This window comes from Ranitomeya variabilis, chromosome 5 (genome assembly GCF_051348905.1).
Source record: "Ranitomeya variabilis isolate aRanVar5 chromosome 5, aRanVar5.hap1, whole genome shotgun sequence".
NCBI lineage: Eukaryota > Metazoa > Chordata > Amphibia > Anura > Dendrobatidae > Ranitomeya > Ranitomeya variabilis.
In genome coordinates, this window is record NC_135236.1 from 441,271,422 (window position 1) to 441,292,920 (window position 21,499).

General features: G+C 45.5%; 1 protein-coding gene across 3 annotated transcripts in view; it reads right to left on the minus strand.

The window, feature by feature from the left end:
- Window positions 1–221: 221 nt before the first annotated feature.
- Window positions 222–21,499, minus strand: part of USP15 (ubiquitin specific peptidase 15) — a 128,767-nt gene continuing 107,489 nt past the window's right edge. For all 3 annotated transcript variants that reach the window (XM_077265369.1, XM_077265371.1, XM_077265372.1), the window contains 4 exons: window positions 17,251–17,400; window positions 11,977–12,080; window positions 3,351–3,439; window positions 222–2,704 (listed from right to left, as the gene is read on the minus strand). In XM_077265369.1, coding sequence (XP_077121484.1) covers window positions 2,519–2,704; window positions 3,351–3,439; window positions 11,977–12,080; window positions 17,251–17,400 — 529 coding nt within the window. In that variant the 3' untranslated portion in view covers window positions 222–2,518. The remainder of the gene's footprint in view (window positions 2,705–3,350; window positions 3,440–11,976; window positions 12,081–17,250; window positions 17,401–21,499) is intronic.

Sequence of the window (21,499 nt, forward strand, 5' to 3'; positions counted from 1 at the left end):
ACCTGTATCTCCGTGAGAAAAGATTTTATTAGATTCTTCTATGTTTAATAAAGGTAAATAATATTTTATAAATACTTGGCCGTTGACTTCCCTTTATCTGTAGGATTAAATATAAAATAAAGGTATGCTTTCATTTTGGCCATGTACTTGAGAATAACATTTTCCTAGAATGTAAAATCCCATCCACAGTAGATCGAAAATAAATAAGAACTCAGACTACATAAGGCCTTCAACAACTTTATTTAAATTTATATAAATAAATTAATCATGCACATTTTAAATGTAAACCCAAGTGAACGTAAAGTGCAGACAAACCTGTAACCTTCGTCATGCAGAAGGTTAACATTTGACATTAAAAAATGAAAAACAAAAGCAGCTTTAAAATACCAGGATATAATCACATCAGCTTTAATATCGAGCTAGGAAGCAAAGCCAAACCCTCAAGTCTCCTGGTCTTATACATTTATCTGTATTCTTAATGCAAATGTATAAATAAAATAATTTACCAAAATGTGCACTCACAGAGTGAACTTGTATTTACAATACACAATTTAAAACCTATTGTAGTTTTATTACATTGGTTCAAGTGAAGAACGTTATACTTTTTCGTTTTTTTCTTCTAACTCTTTTTCTCAACTAGTTTTCCCCTGCCGGGACAGTGAAGAAATTTGTCAGGTAGTAGATATGTAAAGCATGTCCCACCATTTACAGAGTCCTCTCGTAGGCAGTGTACAAAACAACGATACATTCTTCAAACAAGATAACAGGTAAAGCAGCAAAAACAACTTGTCTTATAAAAATGTTCAATGTTTTCTAGGTTTGCTTGTTTTGGCATCCTGGACCCTTGAATGCACTTAGCCAACATTAAATCCAAGGCTTGTTTGCAATATACACAGTACAAGTTCGGATAGTTGAACATGCAAATGTCAGTTTTCCTTATCTTTTAGAACAATTTACCCTTTGAGATGAGTTGTAAGGCCATGGTGACTTAAGAGGGAGCACACGAACTTCCACAGACCTACCTTGGATAAAGTCATACATTGTCAAAGTCAAAAGGAACTAAAAAAAAAATATCCCATTAAAGATTATTCCACAGTCATTGTCAGCGGCACAAAGTGCCATTGTAAATGGTCTTTTTTTTACATTTACAATGTACAACCAAGAGCTCAAATATTCCTCTAAATGAAATATATTGGATGGGTAGAGGTTACAACACAACAGCTGACTGGCAGAAGTTCCAAAAATGTACCAGTTTTAAGCAAATATAACAGGAATTCAACAAGTAACAGGGGAAACTTACATTCAATCCAACCTATTTCATGACACAGCATTGTGAACTCCAATACACAGCTTTAAATAAACCCCAAACTAGATCTTAAAAGGCTAAAACACCTTTGCTATCCCCCATTTCATTATTCAGATGGTGGTTTACACCAATTCCAGAGTGATTCAAAGACATTAACTAAATATATAGTGGAAATAACTGACCTATATATCAAGCAGATTCTCTAAAGAAAAAAACCCATCAAAAGTGGCTCTAGTTTTGAAAGTAAAGAAAAAAAACCTATCTAGAAATAAACACTAGAGAAAGAATCTATGTCTCTTCCTACCCTCAAAGGCTCAGCCTCTGCTCGTAGCATCCAGCCCTGCGAGCCTCTGCTTGTAGCATCCAGCCCTGCGAGCCTCTGCTCGTAGCATCCAGCCCTGCGAGCCTCTGCTCGTAGCATCCAGCCCTGCGAGCCTCTGCTCGTAGCATCCAGCCCTGCGAGCCTCTGCTCGTAGCATCCAGCCCTGCGAGCCTCTGCTTGTAGCATCCAGCCCTGCGAGCCTCTGCTCGTAGCATCCAGCCCAGCGAGCCTCTGCTCGTAGCATTCAGCCCTGTGAGCCTTTCCTCATAGCATCCAGCCCTGCAAGCTTTTCCTCGTAGCATCCAGCCCAGCGAGCCTCTGCTCGTAGCATCCAGCCCAGCGAGCCTTTCCTCATAGCATCCAGCCCTGCGAGCTTTTCCTCGTAGCATCCAGCCCTGCGAGCCTTTGCTCGTAGCATCGAGCCCTGCGATCCTTTGCTCGTAGCATCCAGCCCTGCGAGCCTTTCCTCGTAGCATCCAGCCCTGCGAGCTTTTCCTCGTAGCATCCAGCCCTGCGAGCCTTTGCTCGTAGCATCGAGCCCTGCGATCCTTTGCTCGTAGCATCCAGCCCTGTGAGCCTTTGAGGATTTAAGAGATGTCATATAACAGCATAAACTAGTAACAGCAGCAAACATGACTTTTTTTGTAGCTCCGTAGGTCGCAGAAATAAATCTACATGGAGCAGAGATTGTTCCGTCATAGTATTTACTGCACTGTTCTGTCATTGAACATTGCAATAAAGGGTTGAAAAAATAAAATCCGCAAAACCACACAAAGTTTACATTCTCCCAGCTGTGATTCACCTTTTTATTTAATAAAAAAAAAAAATATGGTGGCTTTTTACTTAAGGTGATTGCCATTGCCATGGATGTGATCACAGGCCCCTTTAAGTTAGTTGGTATGCATACAGTTTTCATTCTCTACGTCGTTTTCATTCTCATTCGTCTCCTCGTCGCTCTCCAGCGCGACTCCAGTGGCGGCTGAAGCACCTTGCTTGACTTCTCTGTCTAGAGGAAAGAAGCCAGTCCCACTAATGGTATCTTGCCGTTGATAGAAAAGAACGTATGCTGCTTTGGACTATGCAAATAAAAAATAAACAATTTTTAGAATATACCACGGTCTTAAAGGTGTTTTCCGATGTTTAAATATTATATTTCTCAGTTACATCATGCAACACAACACGTAAGCATTTCTGGTCCTGGTAGTACTGGTCGTACTGGTCAGAAGAAGCTGCTTCTACTAGGCCAGTTTTTATTAAAGGGAATCTGTCAGCATGCTTTTGTTATGTAATCTGAGCACAGCATGAGGTAAGGGTTAGAACACTGAACTCAACGATGTGTCACATATCAGGCTGTGTGGTGTTGTCTACTCACAATGAAAGTTTTATCACCTGGTGATTATCAATGCTTTGACTAACTGGCAAAGGGGCTCTCATCCAATTCCGCCCCTTCTGTGATAAGCAGCTCACTGTCTATAGGCAATGTACATAGAGAGCCTGGTGTGGGCAGGGTTAGCTTTCTCAACACTGTTATATTGCTAAATCCAAATACTCTGTGTCAGAACTGTTGCACCCAGTAAACTAAGTGATACATCGTTGGATTCAGAGTCTCTTTCTCTGACAGATTCCCTTTAAGTGACCAGCACAAAAGCAGGAATGAGCATTGGACACATTAGGTAAATGCTTATGAGCATGCAGAAATTAGTTTGTGCACACAATACTCACCACTATCTGGTCTTCAGATGCAGTAGAAACACTGCTGTCATCAAAATAATACCATTTCCCATCATCTTTATTTTTTGCAAAAGCTGTGTCTAGAAAAAAAATAAAATAAATAAATTTCCCCCATTTTTCGGATTATCCTTTATGTCTGGGAGATAGTATTTCCATGTTATTCATAGGGTTTAAGACTTGGGAGAATTAAAGGGGTTGTCCACAAATCTTGCTATACTCGCCTTTCCCAGGTCCACCGCTTCTGGTATTTGGCATTGGCTGCAGGGTTGTCGTCATATTAACAGCCAGTGAGCTCAGCGGCTCTGAACGGGATATTCAACACTGGCAGAGTCGCTAAGCTCAAGCACTGGTTGCCGCGCTCTTGACATGCAGTCTTCGCCACAGCCAATGCCAGACACCTGGTCCAGGTAGACCTATGGAAGGTGAGTACAGCAAGGTTTGGTTATTGTTTAACAATCTGCAGCTGAGGCTGAACACTTTCTGAAAGAAGACAAACCCTTTAAGTAAGAAAATTCACTGTGAATTTCATCTTCTGCATTGCAAAAAATCTAAATTGTACTTTCTGCCCACACATTTAAAGGTCTCATTCTGTGCAGATTTCTGCTAAATGTGGATTGCATTGTGAAAACCATATCCATTTGCATTCTTAAAGAAAACCTATCACCCCCCAGGGCGTTTTTAAGTAAAAGAGCCACCTTCAGCAGCATTCTGGCTCTTATGTTTAGCATCCCTAGGAATGCTGAAATAATCACTTTTATAAACTGCCCACCATACCTTTATTGTGTCCAGGAGGTGTTTTCTCCCCCGTGTCAACTGCCTCAGAGCCGTCAATCATCCCCGTGTCCTCCGTGCACCGCCTCCTCGTGACGTCACCGGCACCTTCGTGTAGCCGAGGCCCCAGATCCGGCCCCGCAGTGCGTTATGATGTATTCACACTGCAGGGCTGGGAATCTGGCACCTGCGAAGTGGAGCGGGTCACTGTGCTCCATTGAAGATAGTGCCGAAGTCTCGCGAGATTTGTGAAGTCTGGCGAGACTTCGGCACTATCTTCAATGGGCGATATCCTGATGTAAGTTCCCGGACAGCGCGCATGGCTCATGGCCGAGAAATAACTGCAGAGCGCAGGCGTCAGGCATGTATTTGGAACACAGGAGCGCGGTGCCCGAAGGACACAGGGGGACAATTGACGGCTCTGAGGCGGTTGACAAAGGGGAGAACACACACCTCCTGGAAACAATAGAGGTATGGCAGGCAATTTATAAAAGTGAATATTTCAGCATTCCTAGGGATGCTAAACATAAAAGCCACCATCACAGAATGCAGCCTTAGGCTACGTTCACACTTGCGTTGTGCGCCGCAGCGTCGGCGCCGCAGCGCACAACGCAAACAAAAACGCGGCAAAACGCACGCTAAAACGCTGCGTTTTGCGCCGCATGCGTCCTTTTTGGCCGAAAGTTGGACGCAAAAAAAATGCAACTTGATGCGTTTCTTGCGTCCAACGCTTGCGGCCATGCGGCGCAAAACGCAGCACAACGCATGTCCATGCGCCCCCATGTTAAATATAGGGGCGCATGACGCATGCGGCGCCGCTGCGGCGCCCGACGCTGCGGCGCTGACCGCAAATGTGAACGTAGCCTTAGTGCTGCTGAAGGTGGCTCTTTTACTTAAAAATGCCCTGGGGGGTGACAGGTTCCCTTTAAGCAAATTGCTACAGTTATGTGAGTGGAATCCATAGCACAATTCCGCCACATCTGAACACAGCCATACTGTAAAAGTTGATGTAATTAAAACCTAACCCATGTGAGGCAGTGAGAGGGATCATATGCGAGGGTCGATATGTGTCCCCCAGGATGCGGACGGAGTCCTATTAAGCCTGCTTGAGTGCCTTGTGTTCACAGCAGGACACCTGTGAGTATCAAGGCAAAATAAAAGAAAGTGTGGATTGGGTCCAAGTAGTGACTTATTTTTAGAGGGATTTGCAGGTTTGGTAGTGGGACGAATCCCTCTCTCCATGTCGGATTTTGGAAGTGGCTCTATGGCCACAGTTCCATTTAAATCTGTCAGTTTTGCTTTGGGTGTGTCAGTTTGGAAGTTGCAGAGCAGGCAGCTCTGGGCAACCCAGGACTGCGAGGAGCTAACAGCCAGGGACTTCCAGGCGGCTGATGCACCCAAGAGACATGGAGGTGTTATTGTCCACAGCAACAGGTTCTGAGTTCTGGACTGTGTTTACGGAAACCCGGCTGCGATCATTCCTTTGTGCGAGTTTTTTTTGGACACAAGACATTTGCTTTGAACTTTCCTGCAGTCCCTGCCTGTCTCACTGCACCTACCTCGCTGCACTACATATGGTGGAGAATGCGGGCAGTGTGAACTGAGGCATACCCAAAGCCCGATGCATGTCAGTAATTACGCCTGCAATGCTACAGCTGAAGCCTGCTGAGAAGATGGAGGAAATACTCAAGCAGTTGGCCCCTCATGCAGCAGCAGCTGCAAGAACAGCAGCTGCAGTTTCAGCGGCAACAAGAGCAACACCAGCAGCTTCAGCACCAACGGCAGCAGCAATGGCAGCAGGAGCAGCAGCAACAGCAGCAGCACAATCATCATCATCAGCTGCTGTATCAGCAGCAGCAGAAGACTACTGAGCTGATTCTACAGCAGATTGCGGCCCTGAGAGAGGCTCCATCACCAGCAACACCGGTCCATTCTGAGGCCCAGTACAAGGTTCAATCAGCACTGAGGAAGATGAGTCCTGAGGACGATTTGGAGAATTTCCTCACCGTAATCGAGCGCACAGCAGGGCGAGAGAGCTTGCCGATGTCCCAGTGGGCTGAAGTGGTGGCTCCCTTCCTGACGGGAGATGGCCTACTTGGATCTCAGTTGGGATGATGCCCTGGACTATGAGAAACAGAGGTGAGATCCTTCAACCGACTGAGGGTTAATACGCATGTACGGGCCCAATGAGTGTTTCAGTGGTCCTTTGCAGAGTCTCACCCTGCCAGGTCTGACTTACTGCAGCTGGTAAATGGCTACAGCCTGAGACCTTAACCCCCTACCAGATGGTAGAGCGGGTGGTCGATCGGCTAGCAAGAACTCTGCCAGCCGCTAATCAGCGTTGGATGGACCAAGGGGTTTCTGGCACCTTAGACCAGGTGGTCAGCCTGATTGAGCGGTATACGGCCACTAAGGACTTTATGCGGGACTCTGCTCCACTACGGTTATCACATCAGGCCCCGCCAGCTCAGGAGCCTGGGAAAGGTCCCCGACCCTCTGCTGGGGCCAAAAAGACCGAGCCCGTACTGAGGGGGTACCCCGAAGTCAGAGTAACAAGGGTCCCATTTCCCCCAAACTGGCCCCGAGGTCCAGTCGTGCCACAGCTATAAAGTGTTGGCAGTGCCAAGGGCCAGAACATGTGGCTGCCAACTGCCCCCCGACAGCTGAACTTCTGGACTGCGGGTATACTCGCTGTATGTCAATGTACGCCCAGGCCATTTTCAATGCGGATCAATTCATCCCAGTGGGTGAACCACATCTGTGCCATGCGCGTGTCAACGGACACCAGGCCGAGGCCCTCCTGGACTCAGAGAGCCTAGTGACACTTGTGCATGGGTCATTAATCTCAGGCTTAGAACCCACTGGGAAAAATGTGGGTGTTGTGTATATACATGGTCAACTCCGCGAGTACCCAACAGTGGAGGTCTCATTTGTTACGCCTTGCGGGGAGATTAAACATGTGGTAGGGGTAGTGAAGACCCTTCCTTATGGGGCTGTCCTGTGAAGGGATTTGCCCCTCTTCTGGTCTCTGTGGAAAAATAAAATTAACCCTCCCAGGGTAAATGTTATTGCAGGCACGGAACCCAAAGTTCCCGAGTCAGGGATACCTGCCATAGGGGTCGCCAACCTAGGGACAGAGTGTAACCCCGATAGGATTCCCTTAACCCTGCTGTTCTGTTTAGATTTCACATACACTTGTGTTGTACCAAATAAAGTAAACAAAAATTAAAAAAAAAAAAAATTCCCACAGAGAGTACCCCCCTAATGACGAAAAGTCAGGGAGCCTCAAGTCTCAGAATCACACGCTGAATTTTTATAACATTATAGAATTTCAAAAACGGTCATTTTTGACCTAACAGAACAGCAGGGTTAAGGTATTGGCAGGAGAGGTCGAGAAGACCCCATCGATCCCTGAGCTGGAAGTGTCCCCTGGTATGTTTGGGACAGCTCAGCTCCAGGATCCCACTCTCACCCAGGCACGGGAAAGAATAATCGAGGTAAATGGGGTGGGCTCAGCAGCCAGGTGCTGAGACGGTGTTCCCACGTATAGCGATCAACCAGGAGTTACTATACAGGGTTGATAAAATGCTCCGATCCTACCGTCGGTGCTCAAAATGGCTCACACGAATATGCTGGGAGGGAACTTAGAGGACAAAAAGAAGCAGGAGTGCATATTGCAGTGTTTTTTTTTTGCCTGGGGTCCACGCTGAGGGGCAAAAATTCTGCGAAATGTGTCCTGAGTGCCAACTAACCTCACCCACCACAAACTACCGGAATTCGTTTGTATCTCTACCCATTAAAGAGGTACCTTTCGAGCATACTGCGATGGATCTTGTAGGGCCGAGTGTAAAATCCACCCGGGGCCACCAACACATATTAGTGGTCGTAGACTACTCCACCTGGTACCTGGAGGCCATTCCGCTTCGGAACACATCGGCTGAACTTATCGCCCGGGAGTTGATTGCCATGTTCTGTCGCCTTTAGGTACCGAAGGAGATCCTTACTGATCAGGGAACTCCTTTTATGTCCAAGGTGATGAAGGAACTGTGCAAGCTTCTCAAAATAAAGCAGATGTGCACGTCGGTGTATCACTCCCAGACCAATGGACTTGTTGAGTGCTTCAACAAAACTATCAAGTCCATGTTGAAGAAGGTAGTTTCCATGGATGGAAGGGATTGGGACATGTTGCCCTACTTGATGTTCGCCATTCGCAAGATACTGCAGACTTCCAGGGGATTTTCGCCCCTTGAGCTACTGTATGTCAGGCATCCTAGGGGTCTGATGGACGTAGCCAAAGAGACGTCAGAGCAGGAACCTACGCCACATAAGAGTGTAATTGAGAACGTGGCCAATATGCAGGACCGGATTACAGCTGTTACGCCTATAGTGAAAGAGCATTTGGTGGACACCCAGGCAGTGCAGAGCCGCGTATATAACAAAAAGTCCATGGTACACTCCTTTAAAGCAGGGTATCGGGTTTTCGTCTTGTTACCCATCGCCGAAAACAAGCTTATGGCCACGTGGCAAGGGCCATATGAAGTTCGGGAAAAAGTGGGGGAAGTGAACTACCGAGTTTACCAGCCCGGGAAAAGAACACCCAAACAGTTTTATCATGTCAATCTGTTGAAAGCGTGGAAGGGGCGGGAGTGTATGCCTATGGATGCGACTCAAGAAATATCATCTGGTGACCCTCCGATATCGGCGATGATAGAGGCCAAGAGAGAGGTAGAGATAGACGACACTCTCTAGAAACAGCAGGGTCGAGAGGTACGGAAATTAGTACAAGAGAATACGGATGTATTCTCGGAACTACATGGCCGTACCTCTGCCATCCAGCATGACATTGTCACTGAGCCTCACGTAAGAGTGCGAATGAAACCGTACAGTTTTTAATAATTTTGCAGATTCCCACATAGAAAATGTGATTGGATAGTTATTGTAATGTCACCATTTCCCTTATCCTCTTCCCTTCCCTAATCCCCATAACATTGTGTTAATCATTAAGAATTTACTGTCAATAAGATGTAATGCTCGACACAATTTGTAGATAAATAAAAATGTATGTTTAAGAAACCGTACCGTTTGCCTGAGGCCCAGAGACAAGCCATCGCGAGGGAGGTAAGATAAATGCTCCAGTAGGAGAAAGTGAAGAGTCCCAGAGTAACTGGAGTAGCCCCATTGTGCTAACCCCGAAGCCATACGGATCATTACAGTTCTGTAATGACTTCCGTAAATTGAATGAGGTGTCGAAGTTCAGCCTTTATCCAATGCCCCGGGTGGACGAGCTGATTGGGCCTGTCCAGTCGCTCAGTATTTTACCACACTGAATCTGACCAAGGCTTACTGGCAGGTACCTCTCACGGAGTCAGCAAAAGAGACGACCTCCTTTATAACACCGGAAGGTCTGTACCACTATGTCATCTTGCCCTTTGGACTACAAGGGGCACCTGCCACATTCCAGAGGCTGATGAACAAAGCACGTGCTAGAACCCTTTTGGTAAGTATGCTTTAGCATACTTGGATGACATCATCATCTTTAGTACTGATTGGCATACCCACTTGTCCCGGGTACAAGCGGTAGTGAATTCGCTCAGAGCCGCGGGCTTGATGGCAAATCCCAAGAAATCTGTGATAGGGCTCGAGGAAGCCCAGAACTTAGGATACGTGATAGGCCGTGGGGTTACCAAACCCCAAACAAATAAAATACAGGCCATACAGAACTGGCCCTGACTTGTTACCGGCAAACGGGCAAGAGCATTTCTCGGCATCGTTGGGTATTACCGGAGGTTTATACCTAACTTCTCTAGGAGAACACCACCCCTAACCAATCTCCTCAAGAGAAAGAAATCAGTCATGGTGCGGTGGCACCCTCAAGTGGAGGAAGCCTACCAGTCTATGAAGGTGGCGCTGTGCGGACAGCCTGTCCTCATCATCCCCAACTTCAAGAGAGACTTCGTCGTGCACACAGACGCCTCTAATGATGGCTCAGGAGTGTTCCTGTCGCAGGTGAACGGAGAGGGACATCCGGTCACCTACCAAATTGGAAAAATTATAGCGTAGTGGAGAAGGAGTCCCTGGCCATTAAGTGGGCCTTGGAGTCCCTACACTATTATTTGCTCAGTTGACCGTTTCACTTGGTGACACATCATTCACCTTTGGTCTGGATGAGAAATGCCAAGGAGAGGAATGCTCGGGTGACTCCTGTCTCTGCAAAATTTCAATTTCATCGAGGAACATCATGCAGGGAAGGCACAAGGGAATGCAGATGCCCTGTCATGGGCACCCTGTATGGTGACAAGTGTTTAACCCCACAAGTTTGAACAGAGTGGGAGGATATGTGAGGCAGTGAGGGGTATCATATGCAAGGGTTGATATGTATCACCCAGGATGTGAACGGAGTCTTATTAAACCCGCTGGAGTGCCTTGTGTTCACAGCAGTACGCCTGTGAATCACAAGGCAAAAAAAGAAAGTGTGGATTGGGTCCAAGTAGTTGACCCAGTCAGGTCCTTAGGAAAACCCGTTAAGGGTTTTTATTTTTAGAGGGATTTGCAGGTTTGGCAGTGGGGAGAATTCCTCTCTCCACGCTGGGCTTTGGAAGTGGCTCTATGGCCACGGTTCTATTTAATTCTGTCAGTTTTGCTTTGAGAGTGTCAGTTTGGAGTTTGGAAGTTGCAGAACAGGTGGCTCTGTGCAATCCAGGACCGTGTGAGGCAACACAGAGCCAGGGAACTCAAGGCGGGTGACACACCCAAGAGGCACGGCGGTGTTATTGTCCACAGCAACGGGTTCTGGACTGTGTTTAGGGAAACCTGGCTGCAACCCGGAGGACATCATTCCTTTGTGAGAGTTTTTTTTAGGACATTAAAGACATTTGCTTTGAACTTTCCTGTGGCCCCTGCCTATCTGTCGCACTGAACCTACCCCGCTGCACTACACCCATGAAAATCAAAGAAAATATTGCCTCACTGTCCTCTTGTGATTCTTGGTATCAGTGATACACAACAGCTAAGGCTACGTTCACATTTGCGATGTTGGGCGCAGCGTCGTCGACGCATACAGACACATGCGTCATGCGCCCCTATCTTTAACATGGGGGGCGCATGGACATGCGCCGGTATGCGTTGTACTGCGTTTTTCGACGCATGCGTCATATAGACGCACAAGACAGGGCACAGGGGACGCTAATTGTAGCGTTTTCCCTGCACCGAAAGTCCCGACCTGTAGGATCTTATGACAACGCATGCGTCGCAAAACGCTGCGTTGTGTACATGCGTTGTTGGTTGCGTCGCCGACGCTGCGCCCAACAACGCAAATGTGAACGTAGCCTAAGCAGGAGAGAAAATCTTGCAGAATAAAACTTATGTAATGCTGAATACCTTTTACAATGTATGAAAAAGTATGTGTTATATAGTGTATATAACCCAATGATTTTTATGAGAAATACATTTTTCATCGGTATAAAGAAAACCGCACATAACCGCTAGTGTGTGAAACATGGAGGGCTTGGTGTGCTAATGGTGGCAGTGTGATTGAAGCTTCAGGCATTTATGAGATATACATATGAATGCTTAAAAAAAAAAGCTATGGCGTGCTACATTGGCCACTGTATAATGCCATATGGTGCACCATATGCCAGCATACAGTGCCCCAGGCTTCATAGCACGGAGCCAAAGGCACGGTGTGTACGCCATACAGCTTCCAGGCACACCGTTCTGCCATATGTACAGGATCAGTCAGCAAGTGATGTATTACAAGATGCTTTTACTTTCTGCTAAGCTGCTGCATTTCCTACAATGTACTATTTCAGTTTAATCAATGGCGACAATATAAAGGTCTGTGACTTACAATGCCCTCCTCCCATTCCTCCATAGTGGTTTGATACAGCAATTAAGTTGTAGCAAGAGGGGCCAGCGTTTGGATTGATGAGGAATTTTGACATGTCCAAATCACTGTTGAGGAGAAATTAAAAAAGAAAAAGTAAAATATATACACTATGTTCCAAATTATTATGCAAATTACATTTTTATCAGATTTTCCTAAAAGGTCGGTGCAAATGACAGTCAATCTAATAAAAGTCATCACCCATTAGATTATACATCGAATTTTATTGAAGAAACCTCCCAATGATAACAGTATAATCTCCAAAATGAATAAAAACTCAAAATGCACTGTTCCAAATTATTAGGCACAGTAGAATTTCTAAACATTTGATATGTTTTAAAGAACTGAAAATGCTCATTTGTGGAATTTGCAGCATTAAGAGGTCACATTCACTGAACAAAAAAGCTATTTAACTCCAAAACATCCTAACAGGCCAAGTTACATGTTAACATAGGACCCTTCTTTGATATCATCTTCACAATTCTTGCATCCATTGAACTTGTGAGTTTTTGGAGAGTTTCTGCTTGTATTTCTTTTCATGAAGTCAGAATAGCCTCCCAGAGCTGCTGTTTGGATGTGAACTGCCTCCCACCCTCATAGATCTTTTGCTTGATGATCCTCTAAAGGTTCTCTATAGGGTTGAGGTCAGGGGAAGATGGTGGCCACACCATGAATTTATCTCCTTTTATGCCCATAGCAGCCAATGACTCAGAGGTATTCTTTGCAGCATGAGATGGGGCATTGTCAGCATGAAGATGATTTTGCTCCTGAAGGCATGTTTCTGCTTTTTAGACCATAGAAGAAAGTTGTCAGTCAGAAATTCTATATACTTTGCAGAGGTCATTTTCACACCTTCAGGAACCTTAAAGGGCCTTACCAGCTGTTTCCCATGATTCTGGCCCAAAACATGACTCCTCCACCTCCTCGCTGACGTTGCAGCCTTGTTGGGAACATGGTGGCCATCCACCAACCATCCACTACTCCATCCATCTGGACCATCCAGGGTTGCTCAACACTTATCAGTAAACAAGACTGTTTGGAAATTAGTCTTCATGTATGTGTGGGCCCAATACAACCATTTCTGCTTGTGAACACTGTTTAAGGGTGGCCGAATAGTAGGTTTATGCACCACAGCAAGCCTTTGAAGGAGCCTACACCTTGAGGTTCGAGGGACTCCAGAGGCACCAGCAGCTTCAAATATCTGTTTGCTGCTTTGTAATGGCTTTTTAGCAGCTGCTCTCTTAAATCCGATGAACTTGCCTGGCAGAAATCTTCCTCATTATGCCTTTATCAGCACAAACACATTTGTGCTCAGATACAGCCACAAATCTCTTAACAGTAGGATGATCACGCTTATGTTTTTGGAAAATTTCTAATGTTTTCATCCCTTCACCAAGGCATTGCACTATTTGATGCTTTTCAGCAGCAGAGAGATCCTTTTTCTTTCCCATGTTACTTGAAAACTGTGACCTGCTTAATAATGTGGAACATCATTTTTAAGTAGTTTTTCTTATTAGAATTAGATTAGATTAGAATCACCTGGAAAACCAATTATCACATGTGTTTAAGATTGATTTCAGTGATCCATTGATACCTGAGACACAATACCAACCACAAGTTTATTTGAAAAACATAACAATTAAATCTTTATGAAACTTAAATCCAATTTGCATAATAATTTGGAACACAGTGTATGAGTACAAAACTGTAGGGTACCGTGAACGAAGGGCAGCACGGTAGCTCTTTGCAGCGATGTGGGTCCTAGGTTCAAATCCCACCAAGGACAAAATCTACAAGGAGTTTGTATGTTGTCTCCGTATTTGCGTGGGTTTCCTCTTGGTACACTTGTTTCCTCCAAAAACATAGTGATAGGGAATTTAGACTGTGAGCCCCATTGGGGACAGAGATGATAATGTATGTAAAACGCTGGGAATATGATGGCGGTATAGAAGTGAGCATAATACCGTTTATACTCGAGTATAAGCTGAGTTTTTCAGCACATTTTTAGGGCTGAAAAAGCCCCCTCAGCTTATACTCGAGTGAGGGTCCCAGAAGACTGAGGGGGAGTGGCAGCAATGGAGAAGCGGGTCACAGGAGGCATGAGCTCACTCCTGTGCCCCCAGCTAAAGAGAAATGAATAGTCACTGCGCTGACAGTGAATATTAATTTCTCTGTAATAGTGGAGGGCGCAGTGTCAACAGCAGCCGCCGACTTCCAGCAGCTGCCCAGCGATCACGTGTGCCAGCTACTTAAGGGAATGAATATTCACTACAAGCGATTGCCCCGCCGCTGTAGCTGGTGGCATTGGAACAAGATGCTGCGAGGGAGCGCAGGGACGGTAAGTAGGATGGTCACAGTCACAGTCTACTTGCGGTGGATACCTATCCTTTGCGCACCTTTTTCCTTCAACAGCTGGACTGCCACATCATTTAGTGTTTTCCTCAACACTCTCCAATTGATGCAAACTAACTGTATTGGGGCCCATTATATGGTTCACATCACCTCAGCTATATATCTAGCACACTGATGAAGGTCCATGTGGACCGAAACGTTTGTGACTACTGTATGTACATTAAATATTCCCCTTTGCATCACACTTCTGGAGTGTGCCAATTATAAATTATTTCATGCATACAAAGATAGGAATGAGAAGCCATGCACACCAGGATAGGGATGAAGAGCCATGCACACCAGGATAGGGATGAGGAGCCATGCACACCAGGATAGGGATGAAGAGCCATGCATACCAGGATAGGGATGAAGAGCCATGCATACCAGGATAGGGATGAGGAGACAATGCATACCAGGATAGGGATGAGGAACCATGCATACCAGGATAGGGATGAAAAGCCATGCATACTAGGATAGGGATGAGGAGGCCATGCATACCAGGATAGGGATGAGGAGGCCATGCATACCAGGATAGGGATAAGGAGCCATGCATACGAGGATAGGGATGAGGAGCCATGAATACAGGATGGGGATGAGGAGGCCATGCATACAAGGATGGAGATGAGGAGCCATGCATACCAGGATAGGGATGAGGAGCCATGCATACCAGGAGAGGGATGAAGAGTCATGCACACCAGGATAGGGATGAGGAGCCATGCACACCAGGATAGGGATGAAGAGCCATGCGTACTAGGATAGGGATGAGGAGGCCATGCATACCAGGATAGGGATGAGGAGGCCATGCATACCAGGATAGGGATAAGGAGCCATGCATACGAGGATAGGGATGAGGAGCCATGAATACAGGATGGGGATGAGGAGGCCATGCATACAAGGATGGAGATGAGGAGCCATGCATACCAGGATAGGGATGAAGAGCCATGCAAACCAGGATAGGGATGAGATGGCCATGCATACAAGGATGGGGATGAGGAGGCCATGCATACCAGGATAGGGATGAGGAGCCATGCATACCAGGATAGGGATGAGGAGCCATGCATACCAGGATAAGGATGAGGAGGCCATGCATACCAGGATAGGGACGAGGAGGCCATGCATACCAGGATAGGGATGAGGAGGCCATGCTTACCAGGATGGGGATGAGGGGACAATGCATACCAGGCTTATACTTGAGTCAATAAATTTTTCCAGGTTTTACACAGCAAGCAAGTTATAGGCTGCAAAAGTAAAATGGACCTAGAAATAAACATCTAGTGGAGGTGGTGTAATGGCTATTGGAAAGTGATACAAGTGCTGCTTGTTTCTTAAAGGGAACCTGTCACCCCCCCCAGGCGTTTTTAACTAAAAGAGCCACCTTGTGCAGCAGTAATGCTGCATTCTGACAAGGTGGCTCTTTTAGTTCTGGTTGCTGTAACTGCCGAAATAATCAGTTTTATAATTTGTCCTAAATACCTTTCTTCAGTCAAGGAGGCAGGCGTTTCCCCCCTGCTTCAGACAACGCACAGCCGTCAGTCATGTCTTCTTGGCGCCGCCTCCTCACCGCTGTTTTGAAATCTGCCGGCGCCTGCGCTCTTTTCTCCTGCCTTGGGCAGGCGCAGTGAGCGCTGCCCGTCCGTCCTCATATGCAGTCTAGCTGACTGCGCCTGTGCGGCTGCCCTGCCTGTGAATCCCAGCCCCGCAATGTCTTCTGATTTATTCACACTGCGGGGCTGGGATTCACAGGCAGGGCGGCCGCACAGGCGCAGTCACCGAGACTGCATATGAGGACAGACGGGCAGCGTTCACTGCGCCTGCTCAAGGCAGGAGAAAAGAGCGCAGGCACCGGCAGATTTCAAAACAGCGGTGAGGAGGCGGCGCCTGGCGCCAAGAAGATTTGAGTGATGGCTGTGTGGTGTCTGCAGCAGGGGGGAAAGGCCTGCCTCCAGGATTGAAGACAAGGTATTTAGGACAAATTATAAAACTGATTATTTCGGCAGTTACAGCACCCAGAACTAAAAGAGCCACCTTGTCAGAATGCAGCATTACTGCTGCACAAGGTGGCTCTTAGGCTTCTTTCACACTAGCGTCGGGCTCGGCCCGTCGAGCCGAGGTTCCCGACGCTAGCGTTGTCTCCGCCGCACAACGGGTGCGGCGGATGCAATTTTCCAGCGCATCCGCTGCCCCATTGTGAGGTGCGGGGAAGTGCGGGGAGGTGGGGGCGGAGTTCCAGCCGCGCATGCGCGGTCGGAAAAAGCGGACCGTCGGGAGCAAAAAACGTTATATGTAACGTTTTTTGGTCCCGACGGTCCGCCACAGCACGGCGCAACCGTCGCACGACGGTTGCGACGTGTGGCAATACGTCGCAAATGCGTCGCTAATGTTAGTCAATGCTGAAAAAACGCATCCTGCAAGCACTTTTGCAGGATGCGTTTTTTCGGCAAAACGACGCATTTGTGACGTATTGCAGTTAACGCTAGTGTGAAAGTAGCCTTAGTTAAAAACGCCTGGGGGGGTGACAGGTTCCCTTTAAGGCCCCTGCTCACATTACATAAAAGTTGGCAATTTTTGCAGGATCAGCTGATGATCTAATATGGATGGGGGGCCTCCTGATTCTTCTCCGGACAGATGATGAATTTCAGTGACTGATGCCAGACAAGTCTGTCAGCATCTCTTATAGAGAACACAGGAGAACTCGGCAGAATAGAGCATTACTGTATATGGGGGGAACTGGGAAAGAAAGCTGATGCCCGACCAACATCCAGCTAACAGCTATCTATGCCCAAGGCTACAGATATGGTAGTAAGAATCCATTATTAATCATCCACAAAACATTTCAATGGATCTTACCTTACAGGAAAATCAACTAATGTGTCCAGTTTATCCCTCATGTATCTACTATATGAAAAGCGTTTCAAGTGCACCACAAGAACCGGAGGCAAAGACCAGAGATCTAATTTTTTGGTTGCTTGCTGATGTTCCTTGCAATTTGGACAATACCTGCAAAAAGAAGAAAAAAAAAAAAAAGATTACATTCCACTTCTTCCACAATATGCCAGAATAATCTACACAGAGGTTACAAATACTGGAAGATCCCCAGGCTTAACATGTGGTAAATAGTGGTATGTGAGCTCTCAATGGATGAAGCAGGACTAGGTCTAAATTCTTCAGAGAAGAGCTACCAGGATGGTGAGCGGACTGCAAACTATGTCCTGGGAGGAACGGTTAAAGTATCTGGGAATATTTAGTTAGAAAAAAAAGAAAGCTAATAGAAGACTTAATAGTTTTCTACAAATATCTGAAGGGATGTCACAGTGTAGAGGGATCATCTTTATTCTCATTTGCACATGGAAACACGAGAAGAAATGGAATGAAACTGAAAGGGAGAAGATACAGATCAGATATTAGAAAAACTATCTGACAGTGAGGGAGATCAATGAGTGGAACAGGCTGCCACAAGAGGTGGTGAGTTCTCCTTCAATGGAAGTCTTCAAACACAGACATGTGTCTGAGATGGTTTAGTGAATCCTGCATTGAGCCGGGGGATGGACATGATGACCCAGGAGGTCCCTTCCAAATCTAACATTCTATGATTCTTCATCAAAATTGGAATAGTGACTAAATGATATAGGACATAAGCATTAGAATAATACAATGACCAGACATTTTCAGGTTATTACATTTTCAATGCTATGAACTTTTTTATGGAGTCCTAAAACTATTTTCATGTCAAATTATATCAGTGTAGTCTACGATACAATTCACTTGGGTAAAACACAATTTACAAAAATATACAGTGACAGGCTAAATAAAAAAAAATAAAAAGTAAAAAGAGCACAGAATAGTCAGCCTACTTTGGAAAAAAGGAGAGACTGTTACCTATATTAATGGAGATCATGCACATTGCCAAAGGGATCCACATTCCTGCAGGAGCACAACAAGGTCTTGATGACCTCTTCTAGAATTACACGGGCTCCCACACACATTCTTCTACAAAGAACCAACAAGCCCTAGAATTCATAAATCTGCTATCATATAGCAAAGGCTGATCTAAAGCCATGCTCACACGTTCAGTACTCGGTCAGTATTTTACCTCAGTATTTGTAAGCCAAAACCAGGAGTGGGTGATAATACAGAAGTGGTGACATGTTTCTTTTATACTTTTCCTCTGATTGCTCGTCTCCTGGATTTGGCTTACAGATTCTGAGGTAAAATACTGAACGTGTGAACGTCGCCAAAGAATGAGAGGAGACGTGCAAAGAGTTCTTTTAATAATGCTTGCGAAATGCATCCAGAACCACTAGATCAGCGGTCCTCAGGCTGCCTCCTGAGAGGAGACATACTGATAGGGGATTTAGATTGGTGACAGCGATAATGTATATAAAGTGCTGCGGAATATGATAGCGCTATACAAGCAAAGCATAATATATCAATAACAATGGTTAGAGTTGTAGTTCTGCAGCAACTTAAAAGCTGCAGGTTGGGGCAGCAGTGTTTTTCAGTCACCCCACCCCAAATAAAAATATGGACCACCTCAATCCTACGCCAATGTACTAAACTGCCAGAATAACTTATTTTTAATGTTGACAGCTTTGAAAATCCATGCATAAAGAAACCACAATTAATGAAACAAAAAATGAAAAAAAGAAAAGAAAAAATTATTGTCCAGGTGAAAGCTCAGTTTTTACTCAATTGATACGACCATACAATGCCTACTCAGTCCCCCATATAGTGCTCAACTAATATCCACTACACAATTGTTTCCGAATTATAAAGGAACCCGTCGTCCGAGTCATGATGCCCAAATGATTCAGATTCTGGCTTTGTGGGATCAGTCTCTCCCATCTAAGAGACCGGGGCGAGGAAAATGGCAGGACGGGACACAGTTTCAGGACGGGTTTTCAAAGTAAAGCATAAAGAGCTGCAATAATGCATACAGGTTCCGATTCAGGTGGCCCGTGGTTCGTAAGGATGAATCAGGTCACGTGTTTGTTCCCTTTAATGTTGCCACTCAGTATCTAAATAATGCTGTAATCCACTAGTGTTCATGATGCAATTAATGTGGATATTCATTTGTCAATTTATAATTATACTAGCTGTTTCCAGCCAGTTAACGCTCGGCACGCTCAGGAGCCTCGTGTGGTAATGTGTGAGGACGGAGCCTCGTGTGGTAATGTGTGGGGACAGAGCCTCGAGTGGTAATGTGGGGGGCGGGATTGTGTGTGGTAATGTGGGGGGCGGGATTATCTGTGGTAATGTGGGGGGGGTGGGATTATGTGTGGTGATGTGGTGGGGGGCGGGATTGTGTGTGGTAATGTGGTGGGGGGCGGAGCTACTGTGGGATTAGCGAGTAATCACGATGCTATATATAGATAGATAGATAGATAGATAGATAGATAGATAATTTTACACAATGGGAGAAATTTTGCAAGCTAAATTCATGGCAATCATTTTTTCATGACTTACACCATATTTATTATGAGTTTTAGACCTTGTTTGTACCTTGCATGTCTAGGGATGTGGCCTCGCTGAAAGAAGGTGTGGTTTATCAGGAAAGTGGACGTGGACTTGCGTGCAACACTGTGTCCCAAAAAATGCACCAAAATCGCAGTGCAAACTTTCAACGCAAAATTAGGTAACCAATAGGTGGTGGAAACCTAGACTAGACAATAAAAAAATCTGAGAGATTTACAAAACCGCATAGACCACTTTGGTAAATCTGGCAGATTTTCAGACTGTCCAGTCGTATTTTGCACTAAGTGGCAGATATTATTGGTATATCTGTTGCTATGTCTCCACAGGTAATGGTATACACTGTGTTCCAAATTATTATGCAAATAATATTTCCTCATATTTTCTCTAAATTACCTATCTGAATTGCAGTCATTGTTATTTTCCAGTCATCTACTATTCTAGTATAATTGCAATGTTTTGGAACAAACTGCCTATGAAAACAGTATCTTTTTATAAAAAATAAACACTCAAAATGCATGTTCCAAATTATTATGCACAGCCGAGTTTTCAACTCTTTTTTTATTTTGAACACAAAAATGGTCAATTGTGAAGTTATAAGCATTATCAGCTTATTGCAAAATGAAATCAAACAGTTTTCAAGTGAAAACTTTATTCTAGGTGATGTTACATTTGCACATAGGACCCCTTGTTGGAAAGAAGCTTCTGAACTCTCTCGTCCATTGAATTTGTCAGTTTTTGGATGGTTTCTGCTTCAATTGTTTTGCATGTGGACAGAATACCCTCCCAGAGCTGTTGCTTAGATGTGAACTGCCTCCCGCCATCATAGACACTCCTTTTGATGATGCTCCAGAGGTTCTCAATGGGGTTGAGGTCAGGGGAAGATGGTGGCCACACCATAAGTTTGTCCTCTCTTATGCCCATACCAGCCAGAGATGCAGATGTGGTTTTTGCAGCATGAGACGGTGCATTATCATGCATGAGAATGATCTTGCTGCGGAAAGCACGGTTCTTCCTCTTGAACCATGGCAGGAAGTGTTGTTTTAGAAACTCCACATAGATTATGGAGTTCATCTTTACCCCTTCAGGGATCATAAAGGGGCCGACAATCTCTCTCCCCATGATTCCAGCCCAAAACATTACTCCACCTCCTGGCGCCTTAGCCGTGTTTTCATGGAGTGTCCATCAACCAGCCATCCTCCACTCCATCCATCTGGACCATCGAGCGCTGCACAGCACTCATCGGTGAACAAAACAGTTTGAAAGTCAGTCTTCATGTATCGTTTGGCCCACTGGAGCCATTTCTGCTTGTGTGCAGTGGATAGAGGTGGTCGACAGGATGGCTTACGCACAGCTGCAAACCTCTGAAGGACCCTGCATCTTGTTGTTCTGGGGACGTTGGAGGCACCACCAGCTTCAAAAACTTGTCTGCTGCTATGACAAGGCATTTTTGCAGCTGCTCTTTTAACCTTACACAATTGCCTGTTGGAAAGAGTCCTCAATTTTTCCTTATCAGCACGCACACATGTGTGTGCTGGGAATCAGCCACATACTTCTTGTTTGTGCGATGATCACGATGAAGTGTCTTGGCAATGTTGATTGTAGTCATGCCTTGACCTAAATACTG